Raw genomic sequence first — 14079 nt, 5'->3', positions numbered from 1 at the left:
AATAGCCAGTGGCAGGGGAGGCGGGGGTGGGGGGTGGGGGTGGGGTGGGGGAATCTCTGACCGTCGAGAACTTTTCACAGCAGTAATGTCTCATGTTTGATTTGAAGTCGTTTGTGTTGCTGCCATGTCAACCCTTTCTTTGTCTCCTTAAATGTTCATACAAAGTTGAGTCTGTGAAAAAGGGGAGAGAGGGCTGACTGCCACAGGTCAATTGCCACATTAGGTGAATATACTTTGGAGCAAGGCCATTAAGTCCATGGGTTTGCAAGGTGCAGGGACTATGAGCAGGAATACTCTTCCATCCCAGGAATTCTCAGCAATCTTGCAGAAGACCATGGCCTGTCACAGAGATGGAATGAGATTTCCAGCTGACTTTTCCAGAATATACACACAATTTTCCCTCACTATCCTAAAGCAGAGCATTCCTATAAAAGCCTCCGTAAGCAGAATGGGCCCAAAGCAAAGCAGCAATGACTTAATTTATATGCAACAGCTTATGAGTACTCCCAGACCCACAAAATAACCTCTCTGAGGCTCTTCTGTGACACATCTTCCTAAGAGATGCACAAAATAAGTTGAGATAAAGCACAGATGCTCACAGACATGGTTCAAAGCCAAGAAGGCTTGATGTTGAGATGCCAAGTGCAGGTCCTGGGGAGAGGACTTGGTGGTTGAGGTGCACGCTGCCTCTGTAACAGCTCGCTGTAAAACAAACACTGCATGTTATCCTCCTCACTTCTGTAAAGGTAAAAATTCTCTTTGGAGTCCCTTTGGTCAGTGAAAACGGGTACCAATATATGTGTTCCATAAAAGCGAAGTGGCATAATGCAAACTTTCAAACACAAGTGTCAGCATAGGCTCCTTTCATTGCCTCCTGCCCTACACCTGCTCAGTTACTAAGTTCGGTGGAGTAGGTGCTTTCTTGGTCTCTGCTCTATCTGTTTGGACCCCTTTACACTTACGCAGTGTCCACAGTTCAAATTTGTATCACTTCACTCTTAAGTGATTACAATGGTCTCCTGCCTGGTCTTCCTGTCACCAGCTTGGACTTCATGGAGTCCATCCTTCTCTTGGTTACACAGGTCATATTTTGAAAACCTATATAAACATCATGTCTCTCCTCCTCTTGAAATTCTTTGATGCTCCCAGGACTTTCATAATTAAGTCCACATTCCTTAACTTGCAGCAAGTTGTTCAGGTTGGGCTTGTGTAACTCTTAATTCATCCCAGGCTTTTGTATTCAGAAGTAGAAAATTGTACAAACTTTTTTGAAAGCATCTTAACTAATGCATGCATCTGCAGTTCAGATAGGCATATCAAATTTGGCTGAGAGAAAGTTGGTAAAAATGACAATTTGGTTGAAACCTAATTTCCAGTTTTGGTGTACCACAATGATGGCTCACCACTCTTGTCCATCTGGCAGATGGCTTTATAGCTGTCAATCATTCATCTGTTCTTCTAAGGGCCTTCTGGAAGAGTCACAAGTCAGAATAACTAAAAGGGATAGGCTGACACAACTATATATCCAACATCAGAGGACTAATCAAAATAACCTAAATATCCAACAATCATTGAACTTTCTTACATAAAATATAGTGGGTTATATTATGGTATATATGCTGTCTTCTCCTTTTTGTAGAAAACATAGTAATTTGTATATATAGATATGCCTTAAGGAGAACCTAAAAGGATATACACTAAAGGATCATCAGTGGTTGTTCTGTGTGGGTGGGAATATGAGGATTCATTATGTCCTTTTGCTTATCTGTATATTCTGATTTTTCTTAATGATCACATACTATTTTTGTAAAAAAAAAAAAAAGACCATACAGAAAATATAGTTCTATTTTTAATTCACCAAAATTATCAATACTAGAAAAAAAGACTGAAATATTAACTCTTTACCAAATCCTTGTTCTTACAGAATTACATTAAGCCCTATGATTTTCAATTATTTTATATATTGCCTTGTTTCCTCAAACTTAAATACCCTTCTGTACTGGGACACCTGGGTGGTTCAGTGGTTGAGCGTCTGTCTTCAGCTCATGGCATGATCCCGGTGTTCTGGGATCGAGTTCTGCATTGAGTTCCCCACAGGAAACCTGCTTCTCCCTCTGCCTATGTCTCTGCCTCTCTCTGTGTGTCTCTCATGAATAAATAAATACAATTAAAAATATATATATCCTTCCTTATTCCCTAACCCCATCAATTGACTCTTTTTTTTAGCCTGGATAAAAAAATCATGTGTCGCTGTCTCAGAGAAGCTTTTCTTTTCTCGTTTTGTTTTTCTTTTCTTTTTTAGAGAGAGAGAGAGGTGGGGAAGGAGCAGAGAGAGAATCCCAAGCAGGCTCTACAACCAGCATGGAGCCCAACTTGGGGCTCACAACCCTGAGATCATGACCTGAGCCAAAATCATGAGTCAGACACTTCACCCACTGAACTACCCAGGCACCTCCCCTGAGAAACTTTTCTTGAGTCCTTATTTGCTTTTGGTCAAGGGTCTACAGGGAAAACTGTGGCTAACAAATCAAATCCATCCAACACCTATTTTTTGTAGAGCCTGTGAACTAAGAAAAGCATTTACATTTTTAAATGGTCAGAAAAAATCAAAAGAGGAACGTTAACTCTGGAATGTTACATAAATTTGAATGTCTATAAATAAAGTATATTAGGACACACACATGCTTTCTCATTTACAGATTGCCAACGGCTGTTTTTGCCCTGCAGTCGCAAAGTTAACTAGTTCTGGCAGAAACCAAACAGCCCACAAACTCTAAAATATTTACTCTTTAGTTCTTTACAGAAAAAGTTTGCTCACACTAACTTTACGTGATTAGGCTTCCTCCGTGTCCACAGAGGACCCTAAACCTGTCTCTAAGTCAGTTCTTATCACGTATTCGGGAAGGGATGGTTCTCTCGGGATTCCCACTGCTTTGAGGTAGGGGACACTTTCTAATGTGACTTGGTCTCCCCCAGCACCAAGCAGAGTATCTCATACACAGGAACTTGATAAGTAAGGGCATGATCCTGGCAGGAATGGTGGAAGCTTCCTCGATGAGAATGTCAGTTACATGAGGAGAGATTTTTATCTCCTTCGTTCCCTGTGTATCCTCAGCACCCAGAAAAGCTCCTGGAACACAGTAGGCATTTAGAAAATCTTTGTGGGAATTGTCAGGTGCATTCACGTTGGTACCATATTTCTGATTCTGTAATCCTTAGCTCAATTCTTGGTCTCTTAGATCAAGCTCTTTGATGATTAATGAAAATAAAACTCCACGTTCCAAGCCTCAGAGGACTAAAGAAAAGATAGTGTTAACTCTGTCATGAAAGGCAGTGGGTAGGAGGTCTTTTCCAGAACCTATGGATTTGCCCTACTCAGTAGGTGCATCTCAGGGTAGGCCTAGTAGCCTGTTATTACCCCCTTCCCTTCTCTGGTTCGGAACAACTACGTCAGGGCAGGTATTAAATCAACGTCGTGCTGACACTGACTTATAAATGCCTAGGGCGGCTGGGCTCCCGACGCAGAGTGAGACTTAGCATCCTGGCCCCGTTTCAAATCAGGATGATGTGTACTTCAAGAGATTAATGTGCAAATATAAATCACAGCCTAAACACTTCATCTGCCCTTACACTCTTCTCCCAGTGAGCTGAAAGCTCTTTATAGAGAATGAACTAATCTCTGAGTTTGCAGGAAGGATGAACTAAGAATCCCTGTCCTGTGCTGAATAGAGTCATAGCACCTCAAATGTTTACAGTGTTGTATTCTGAAATAACATTCTAGCAAAGTCTTTCCTGAATGATTAATGTACCCACTTAGTATCTGATCACCTCTTACCTGTCTTATCACGGACTATTTATAATATTATGTTTGGTTTTTCACCTTTTCACGTTTTGGGGAAAAGTATACATGAGAAAATTCAGATAGCTCAGAAAGTGTCAATCACTCTTCACATGGAGCCAGAGTCCTGACTCAGCTCACAGGCCTCTGGCACCCTCCGTAAGACATTACATAGGTGGTGCTCACAGAGTAAGAGAATGGCAGAATGATAGAAACAGACTAAAAGAAACAAAGCCAAGAACTTTTGGACAAATTTCCTAGTGACATACAATCCTCTTGATTGGAGATAATCCAAAGCTTTGTAAGTAGAACAAACAATTATTGAATGGGTGGCCCAGAGAGCTTTGCCAGGAGCACTGTTAGACTCTGCAGGACACAGGGGAAACATTGCTAATCTTAGTTAATACAAAGGACTTTGGAAGAGATTTATAGCTTTCATAAACTGGAGTGGAGCACGGGGGTGGGATGAGGGTAATCTCGGGTATTATTTGAACTCAGACCTTCCTTGAGTGAGAGAGAGGTGGTGGGAATCCAATGATATTTGGGGATTAGAAACGCATGTGCCTTTGTCCTGGGATGTGTGTCAAGGATGTCCGCATCACCACCTGTGTAGGGCAGAAGACGGCGGAGGCCCACCGGACTAAGGAGAGTTCAAAGGGAGACTTGAGCAGGGAGCCTTTAGTATCAGCCACAAGATAGCTCTGAATTCAGGGCTTATGTTCTAGGAATTCCCCGAACACTATTTCTTCTACCAAGAAGCTTTCCTTTATTTTTTTTTTTTTCTTCCCGAAATAGTTGTAAATATTCAGTTGACTCCTGGGTACAAATCAGCCTTTCGGGGAATGTGGGGGTGTCAGCTGACACCCTGGGTCTAGTATCAATGCATCCACGATGATAGCAGCCACTTTGGGGTCTTCTAGAGCTTTTACCTCACTGCCAAGAAGACTTTTAGGAAAATTTTTATTTCAGACTTTTTAGAAAGAGCTCTGATCGAATTTTCTTAGACATGAAAACAACAAAGAAAGGAAAATGCTTAGGACCCAAACCCTTTTAGGGTGAGAATGTAATAGTTGTAATATTTGGCAATGTTACATACATACCTGACAGATGTATCAACTCACACACACAAAAACTGGTTTGTTCTTAAAAAAAAAAAAAAAACCAAAAAACTTCAATCCAAATTTATTGGGATTACAAAAATAACAGCACATTTCATTAACTCATTACAGCTCGGAGTTATCAGCATATCCAGAGATATAAGCGCATCTTTAAATAAACCGCTTTTTGCCAACACAAATCTCATAACATAAAAAAAAAGTAGTTTATTTTCATATTTACAGAAGAAACATGCCGATTGTTTCTTAAAATTCTTTTCTGGGATTAACGGGTAAGGCTATTATTAAAGTCAGGAAACATTTCAAATTGAAGAAGGGATCATAGAAACATCTCACAATGCATCTTATTTAATACCACCGAATGGTTCTTCATCCTCTTCTAAAGATCATGTTTTTATCGCAGAGCTTCTGGAACTTCCACCTATAAAAATAGGGGATTTTCTTTCAGTAAAACAACACAAATGAGAAAGTGAAAAATATCTGTAGGGCGTGTCTCTAGCAGGATCCTCTGAGACAAACTCGGATCGGACAGACCGATCACTGCCGTGTGATACTCGATACTCAGACCGTGTAACATAACGAGGTTGTAGGGATCCCTGGGTGGCGCAGCGGTATGGCGCCTGCCTTTGGCCCAGGGCGCGATCCTGGAGTCCCGGGATTGAGTCCCGCATCGGGCTCCCTGTCTCTGCCTCTCTCTATGTCTATCATGAATAAATAAATAAAATCGTTAAAAAAAATAAATGAGGTTGTAAATCACTTGCAACTTCTGCGGTAAAATTTTTGCCAAGTGATGACTCTGTTTCGGAATGTAAATCCTATTCCCCAATTTTCTTATTAAGGAAATCAGGATGTTCACATGCCGGAGTGTCTTAAAATCGGCCTGGCCCTTCCAGAACCGAGGTGCTGAGAAGGTGGCCCAGGCGCCCTTCTCAGACGTTGGAAACGTGCTCCCTGATGACCTGCTCCTCGCGCTCCAGGCCTGGAGGCTTGCTCCTGCACACCAAAATATCTTAAACATTCATCGCTCAACATTTCTAGAGCCCCCCCCCCCCATCCCCGTGACCTCGAGCCACCGAGGCTCAGTCACTTACTGCACGTGCGCCCCCAAGCCGCCCCGGGGCTGACTTACCCGCCTCAGCTGCTTGATGCTGCTTCCCCGAATAGCTTCCATGAGGTTCTCGTGAGCTGACCTCAGGGGCGTAGAAGGGCGGGAACTCTCTTCCGCTTTCTTTTCTTGCACTGACCTCAGGGAATTTTTGATCTCCTTTAGGATATTGTTTGGTTGCTTCTTAACCTTCTTCCCTTTTTTCTTTTTCTGTCCATTCTGTAACGCCCGCTGGGCGCTCTCCTGTTGTCGGATGACTTCTGCGATGTTTCGCGTGATCAGTTTCTTCTCCGGGGGCGGCGGGGGCGGCGGCGGGGGCGGCGGCGGGGGCGGCGGCAGCTTCTGCGGGGGCGGCGGGGGCGGGGGCGGCGGGGGCGCGGGGGGCGCCGCGGGGGACGCGGGCCGCCTCGCCGCCGCTGCCGAGTGGCCTTTCGCGGGGAGTTTGGGGGATGACCAGGGAGAGCCCCTGGGAGACGCATAGGGTGAAGAGCCAGGGGTTCCCCTTTGCCAGACTTTGGTCCTCAGGTTGGCTCCCCCGTCGCAGCCCTCTTGCTGTTTTTGCTCCTGCCTCCGTTTCTGCCTCTGTTTATCCATATTTCTCGTGAGGAGGCTCGTCATGCTCATTCTTGGTCCCGGGAGCTCGAAGTGGTAGCCCAGCCTCAGCAGCGTCGTGTTGTCCCTGAGCAGCTTGACGATCTCCATCTCCACCTGGCTGCCCAGGATGTGGCGCTGGTTGTGGAAGCGCAGCTCGGTGAGCACCGTGTTGTGCTGCAGGGCCCTCATGAGGGCCAGGACGCCCTTGCCCGTGAGGAAGTTGGACTCCACGTTGACGCTGGTGATGTGCCGGTTGACCCGCAGCATCTCGGCGATGGCGGCGGCGGCGCTGTCGTCGGCGCGCGTGTTGGCGAGGCTGAAGGTCCTCACCGCCGTGTTGGCCGCGAGCGCGGCGGCGAAGCGGGCGAGGGTCTGCGGCGCGATGTTCTCGATGTTGTTCAGGTTGACCTCCGTGGTGTCGGGGTCGTTGTTCCGGATCTTCTCCAGGGTCTCCTCGATCGCCGTGGGGTTCCCGCAGGGGTGAGCGGCCGCCGGGGGCTCCGCGTTCCCCCCACCGTGGCCGTTGGTCAGATGGACGTTCTCTATTTGGCTTCGGAACGTCTGTGGCCTGGCGTTGTCAGAACCGCCGCCGCTTCCGCTTCCGCTGCCGCTGCCGCTTCCGCTTCCGGGACTGGCCGTTCCGTTGATGCTTTTCTCCTTTTCCGCTGTTCCCTGCTCCCCGCCCCCCTGCCGCCCCTCGTGCCCCTCGCGGCCCTCGCGCTCCTCGTGCTCCTCGTGCTCCTCGTGCTCCTCGTCCTCCTCGTCCTCCTCGTCCTCCTCCTCGGTGTACACCTCCTCGGAAACCTCGCTGTTAGTCTCCGTGAACACCAGCTCCTCCTCGCTCTCATCTTTGTCCTCTTCCTCGGCCACCTGGAGAGCACGACAGCGTCAACTCGGTCATTTCTAAGCACCGGGTTTTTAGACTCACAAAAGTAACGCATGATTTTTGCGACCTGTGAAATCACTACTTTTCACATCTACAACCCAAACGGTGTTTCTACGCCGACTGTATCCCTGGGAAATAAAAAAGGGAAATGACGCGTGGCAAAGAACACAGAAGCAGGTAAGGCAAAGGTTGGTCTCTGGCCTCCGAGCTCCCTGGTTGGGGCCAGCAGGGTAAGCCCTTCGCTGCAGAACTTTCAACAGTCGTTTGCAGGCAAACATTTTTCTTTCCTGAGGAATAAATATCCAGAATTCTGCGTATTATGTTGACATTTGCAATCGTTTTTGCCGGTTTGAACAAACGAGTGGGAACTTCAGCTTTGGAAAACCCTTGGTCCATTTTCCATTCTCTTAACCACTTGGTCAGAACTCCCTGACTCCCTGTCTGCTTAGAATTGAGCAAATCCAGCCCTCCCTTCTGGAATCCCTCCTCGGTCCTTCCTTATTTCTCCATCTCTAATGAACAAATGGCAACAAAAATACACAACATGTAAATGGACTCCCTTTTTTAAAGTTCAGAAATTCTGCCTCAAATTTGCCTCCCGTAGCAGCTGGGACAGTCGCCGAGTGCTCTGTGCCCTTGGTCGATGGCTTGTGTGGGCGTCCTTCGTTTCTCCAACATTAATGTGCCTCTGGGGTAGAGCCTGGCTCGGGGTCTCAGAGACACCCCCCCCCCCCCCTCCAACCAGCTGAGAGCTGCGGCTGTCTCTGTTGCTGCTGTGGCAAGGGAAGCCCAGGGGGCAGGGGGGCCATTTGCTCATGGCAGCAGCAGGTCACAACCTAGCTCCGCAGGAAAACATTCAGGTCACCCTTTGCTGCACATTGACTCGAGATCTCACGCTAGCTAGCGCAGGGTTAAATGAGACGGACTGCGGGAGACACGGGGTGGGAAAGATAATCGCCCCTGGCACTAGCCAGATTCTAACCATAGCATGAAACAGCAGAGACCAGTAGGAAATCTTGAGGCAAGCCATTGCCCCGGCCTGATGGTCTTCAATTATTTACCATGTATCAATTATGAAAGACTTTCAGGCATACACAGCCTTAATTCTGTCTTTTTTCCTGCTTAAGAGACTTTGTACTAAAATGCCGAGTGACCCACCCACCCTTCCTTCCTTCCTTCCTTCCTTCCTTCCTTCCTTCCTTCCTTCCTTCCTTCCTTCCTTCCTTCCTTTTTCTTTCTTTCTTTCTTCTTTCTTTCTTTCTTTCTTTCTTTCTTTCTTTCTTTCTTTCTTTCTTTCTTTCTTTCTTTTCTTTCTTTCATCTTTTCTGATAAAAAAAGAATTCTGGAAATTGCTGATAGAGTCGAATTTCCCCTAATGCCATCTGTTTAGTCCTTTCTTTTATCTCCTCTAAAGCCTCAATCCTTCCCTTTTCCCCAAAGCCTAGGTCATTCCCTCTACATTGGCAACTTTTTTTTTTTTAACCCCCAGGGCTTCTGCTGCCTGAGACATGTGGAATGAGCTTTGGAAAACACTGTACTGTGTCTCCAGGTTTGTTTGCCCAGTTGCTACCACAAAACAGCCTCCAGTTATCCACTTGTTTGGAGTGGCAGGCACCAAGTGATGGCCTGGGGCAGGGGTCAGCCGCTCCTGGGATGGTTGGCTGGTCTCTGTTTACTCACTTCTTCAGGAGCAGGAGGAAGGGGGATAGTGCGTGCATGCCGTGTGTTTGTGTGAAGTTCTAGCTGTTTCAATATTTGGAGAAAAGAGACTTACCTGTCTCAAAATCTAAGATATATTGCCTTTCATGCCACTATTAAATTTTATCCCCTTTGCTTTTTAAAAGACCTTTGGGCTCCGGTTTCAAGAGATGTTTTTCCCTCAAAACGTGTCTGAAGAGACAATATCTGCAACTGTTATCCAGCGATGAGTTGTCATGTAACATCCAAATGACACTTTTTTCCAGAAAGCCTTCTTTGACGCCTCCTCACATTATCTCCTCATATTCTTCATCATATGTGGCATTCTACTTCCCCCACTAAATAGGTACCTATTTTAATTACTTGTTTGTCATTTTCCCAAAAGATTGTTATTTGGGTGAGGACAAGGATCGTGTCTGGTTGGTTCACCTAGCACAGTGTTGAACATGTAGTAGGGGTTCTATAAATATTTGTTGACTGAACGGATCTAAATGGACATTGGCTACCAGCCACTGAGAGTCAGGACAAGGCCAGAGCTAGGTGGGTGACTGTGCTGGCTTGCCTGGGACTGTGGGGTTTCCCAGGGTGCAGGATTTGTAGTTCTTAAGCCTGAATAGTCCCAGACAATCTGGGATGGCTAGCTGCCCCAGGTGGGGGACATCTAGGAGGATACCAGAATATCTAGAGAGGGAAATAAGAGGATGTGAAAAAGCAGGCTTTGCCTACTTCCTGTATTATCTGGCATTTGGACTGACTGTACTGTTTCAGGTCTGCTATCTGCCACTGCTCTGGAGTTAACCTTGATCCTTGTGAGAATGGGGGTGGGAGGGCGGGGATGGGGTGCGGCCTGAGGGGTGAGTACAGAGAAGGCAAATGTTGACCCTCTTAGGGAATATATAAGGCAACAAGAATGGGTGGCCAACCGTGTCTCCTGATCACCTCCCTGGCATCATCATATAAACAAGGAGGGGAGAGTGCTTGATTTTGGGTTCTGAGTCTACCCCGGAAGAGCTGGTTGACTGTGTAGTCAAGTTGGTAAAGCTCTGAGAAGTCTCAGAGAAGCCATGGTACAGTTGCGTGGTCCTTAACTGTAGTGTGTGTCATAATCACCCCTGGGGGCTCGTGAGACCACAGAATGCTGGGCCCCACTCCCTGGAGGCCTGGGGGAGCCCGAGAATGAGTACTTCTGAGAAATTCCCAGGTGATGCTGAAGGGTTGGGCACCGACATTTTGAGAATGGCAATCTCGGCACCAGCAGACCTTCGTTTGAATGTCTGCTCTCCTTATAAACTGGTCACTTCAACTCAATTTCTTAACCTCCCCTCATCTCAGTTCTCATGTGCAGAAGGTGACAATTCCCTGTAATCTTGTGAGTGAACTCACTGGCCCCTCTGCCTGTCACCCAGCAGATACTCAAGTTAGGGGAGCCAGACCCTCTGGTCTCCAAGGCCCCTTGGAGCTTAAGGGAGCATAATTTGTGTGGACCCACAGGGGCACAGTCCATCATTCAATAGGCACTGAACATGATTTTTGTAAGTCTTTACAGAGCCAATAGCCTTATAACAAAGACCCTCATTTCCTTCTCCTGGTCCGTTCTGCACTGCTCTTCCCTTATATGGCCACTCCAGCCCCCACCCACCCGCCAGCTGCCTTGAGCTTTGTCCTGTGGTGGGGATGAGTTTACACCCTCTATCCCCAGGCTTCTGCTCAGCACTCCTTGTGACTACAGAGACAGCTGGCCAGCTGGGAGAGTGCAGTGGGAGAAAAGTTAACTCCGGAGAAAGGAATCAAAGTTCATCAACACACAGCCTCTCTAATTGAGCTGATAAGACATTGGCAGGGATCAGCAAAACCTTTGGCAGTATCAGGATGCATCCCGTCATGACTGACAACAAGCTTTGCCCTTGATCTCCCACTGATCTCAAGACACTAAGACGTGAAAATGCCTTTGCTGGGTTACTGCTACGATGGCAGTCTCTCCTGAATATTCTGTGGCAATTTTCATCTTTTTATCAAGGAAATTCTTTAAGGACCATAACAAAAATGTTATGTTTTACATATTTTGTCAGACTTTTGACACATATTCTCACATCAGGAAAAATAAAAAAAAAAAAAGACCTCTAAGAATCATGGTTGTGGAGGAACTGACCAGCCCAATTCCAGCCTCCCCCCAACCCTTCTGTCCCCAGTGCAGACAGCCACCGTGGCCTTGGCAGACCCTGGCCTGATCCCAGTGGCCCTTCCCGTGATGATTGACATGAACAAGGCTCACACATATCTTGCTACAAATGTGGCCCACACACCCTATCATCAAGATCATCTAACAGTGCCTAGATTAGTACTGTGGAAGTCTTGCCATTGGCTTCGGGCCATTTTGATTTTAGATGATTCTAGTGGAGGTTTTAAACCGTTGCTCCTGACCTGTGTTCTCACACAAATTCAGGACTTTATTATACAGTATTAACATTGTTATTGCCATTACTATTTTCCCAGAACATAGTCTTTTGAACTTTCTTCTGATAATGACTTATTAGGCAAATTCAAAGTAACTTTAAGTAACCTAAAATTCAAAGGAACTGTTTCCTGGGCAGAAAACAAAACTTAACAGACCTGAGCTTTAGTAGAAGAACATTTCCTGGTCTCAGAGTCACCATTATAAAGTAGAAACGAATCTTAGCGGTCACCTACTAGGTGTGCCTAACATGGGTTCCTCAGGTGGGCGTCAGGATGTGTGTTGCCATTTTGAAATTCCATGTAAAAGTTTGTGTATGTATGCACAAGCACACCTTTCTTAAGGAGAAGGCCCCTAACTTATCAAAATCTCAAAGGGGTTCTTGATTTACAAAAGAAACCCTGGATTCAACTCCCTCGATGGATGGATAGAAAAGAGAACTCTGCAGAGATGACTCCCTGTTCAAGGCCTAACAACCGGCTCTCATTGCCATGTCCTTTCCACCTCCGCTCACTTCTTGGTGTTGGAAGTCAAAGAATTATTTTTACTGTGGCCACCCTCACAGAAAAAGCAACCAGAGTATAATCACTTCTGTCTTTACACACATATATGTATACATATGTCTTTCTCTCTCCCTCTTTCTTTCTCTCTCTCTATATATATACAGTCACAGATACTATGCCGCATTAGCAACTTACAGCCTAAATTAGACTTATGTTTGGCAATATATCTAAACCCATGTCTTGCTTGTGGATTATTTTCCATCCTGATTGATTAAAGTCACTCAGAGGATCCCAGCTAAGAGTTTTACATACTTTGATCCACCGGGGTGGGGGTGGGGGGTGCTCCTGAGGAATCTTTCAGTAGCAGGTGCAAATGGGTTATGAGAAAAGGCAAGTGAAGCAGGATGTAAAGTTACGGAAAACAGGTTCCTGGGTTGGGGGTGGGGGGACCGAGGGTGGGAGCCGCTAAGGAAAAACCCGAGAGCCTACCTTTCCACACTCCCCCAGCCTCTCCTTCTCCAGGAGTTTTTGGGACTCCTTTTCCCAATAGGCCATCAGTGCCTCTCTGCTGAACGTCCCCGTGGGGGTTTTCTCGGTCAGACTCTTTTGCCTTAGCCCCACGGGCAGGCTGTGATCGGGTTCAATGTCTTCCAGCTCCCTCTCTAGCTCCTTCAGCTCCTCAGCTGACAGGGAAGCCAGAAGTTCATCCTCGTCGATGGATTCATATTTGCTAAGTCCTCTCCTGTAGCCAAAGGTAGACATGGTCCTGCCTTGTTAGACCCCCACGGAACTGGAAGAGGCAGGCATCCGAGGCAGCCGGCAGGCAGGCCGGGAGGCAAGTGGGCAGGCTGGTCGGCAACTGGAGCCAGGAGTGGCCTTTTAAGAGCAGTGAGACAGGGCCGTGACAATGCAGAGAGGGGGTGAAAGCATGGGCTGTTTTAAGCAGCAGACGTCAGCTAGACATTTGAACACAAAGAATGTCACATCGGCGGTGGATGGAGGTCTCAGAACCAGTGGGGATTATTAACATACTGGCCAGGGACATATTTAGCTGAGCCCGATAGCTCATGAGGACAGGCAGAGAGTGCTTCAGATAGGGAGTAACACAGTCCTCACTTTGTATTCAAACAACAGGGGCATAAGACTTATTTTGAAAAGGACTCGCTACCACCACCACGGCCATGAAAAGATCCTTTGATTATATATAGTCTCAGAGGTTGAGAAATGACTATACATCACTCTGTTATGAGTGGTTATTCAGGTTCTTCCAGAAACATACTGTGGGTGGCAGTGATGGTAGCAGAAGGCTGTAATAATACAGCACCTTTAAACTTATATTGTATTTTGCAGTTTACAAGGCACCAATCATAACAAGTCCTGCGAGGTGATTGTCCTCCTTTACAGATTTTGGAAACTGAAGCTCTGAGAGTTTAAGTGAAAACTTTGAAGTCAGACAGCTAGACGTACAGAAGTGGCTTTCTCCACTCATGAAATGGCTTCCTTCTCCTCAGCTGAGAGTATTAGTAAACAATTAGATTTGAAGATAAAACTCCAAAAAGACAAATAATAATACTGGGTATGGCTTATTAGTGCTAAGCATTTTATATATTTTATTGCATTTAATGCCACAGTCCTGTGAGGTGTATATCATCATCCTTATTTTATTAGTACAGAAACAGAGAGCTTAAGTAACTAGCCCACGGCCACAGAGCTAAAAAAGTGGTGGAACTAGAATTTGAACCCAGATTTGTATCTGGGCTGAAAACTGAAGAGATTCTAACATGCGATTATATATACGTCTGTATTCTTTTGAGTGTGAAAAATATATAAATGATTTACAGGTTTTCATCCATGTATCATCTTAGCATACAGATAGATAAAGAGCTGT

The 14079-nt window shown here is 46.1% G+C and overlaps 1 protein-coding gene across 1 annotated transcript; it reads right to left on the bottom strand.

The window, feature by feature from the left end:
• Positions 1–5004: 5004 nt before the first annotated feature.
• LMOD2 (leiomodin 2) lies at positions 5005–13126 on the bottom strand. The gene is made up of 3 exons (XM_072784413.1): positions 12681–13126; positions 6083–7522; positions 5005–5374 (listed from the first exon to the last, which is right to left on the bottom strand). Exons 1-3 carry the CDS (start codon positions 12951–12953, stop codon positions 5348–5350), a joined length of 1740 nt encoding a protein of 579 aa, XP_072640514.1. The 5' UTR covers positions 12954–13126; the 3' UTR covers positions 5005–5347.
• Positions 13127–14079: the final 953 nt, after the last annotated feature.

Source organism: Canis lupus, chromosome 18, assembly GCF_048164855.1.
Source record: "Canis lupus baileyi chromosome 18, mCanLup2.hap1, whole genome shotgun sequence".
In the NCBI taxonomy this organism is placed as follows: Eukaryota; Metazoa; Chordata; class Mammalia; order Carnivora; family Canidae; genus Canis; species Canis lupus.
This window is presented reverse-complemented; position numbering and strand designations above follow the sequence as displayed.

Excerpts from the sequence above, each read along its gene's own strand:
- LMOD2 (XM_072784413.1), bottom strand. The coding sequence starts at position 12,953 with ATGTCTACCTTTGGCTACAGGAGAGGACTTAGCAAATATGAATCCATC. Across the intron at positions 7,523-12,680 it reads GGCTGGGGGAGTGTGGAAAG|GTGGCCGAGGAAGAGGACAA; the intron begins GTAGGCTCTCGG and ends CGTGCTCTCCAG. Across the intron at positions 5,375-6,082 it reads GCATCAAGCAGCTGAGGCGG|GTGGAAGTTCCAGAAGCTCT; the intron begins GTAAGTCAGCCC and ends CTATTTTTATAG.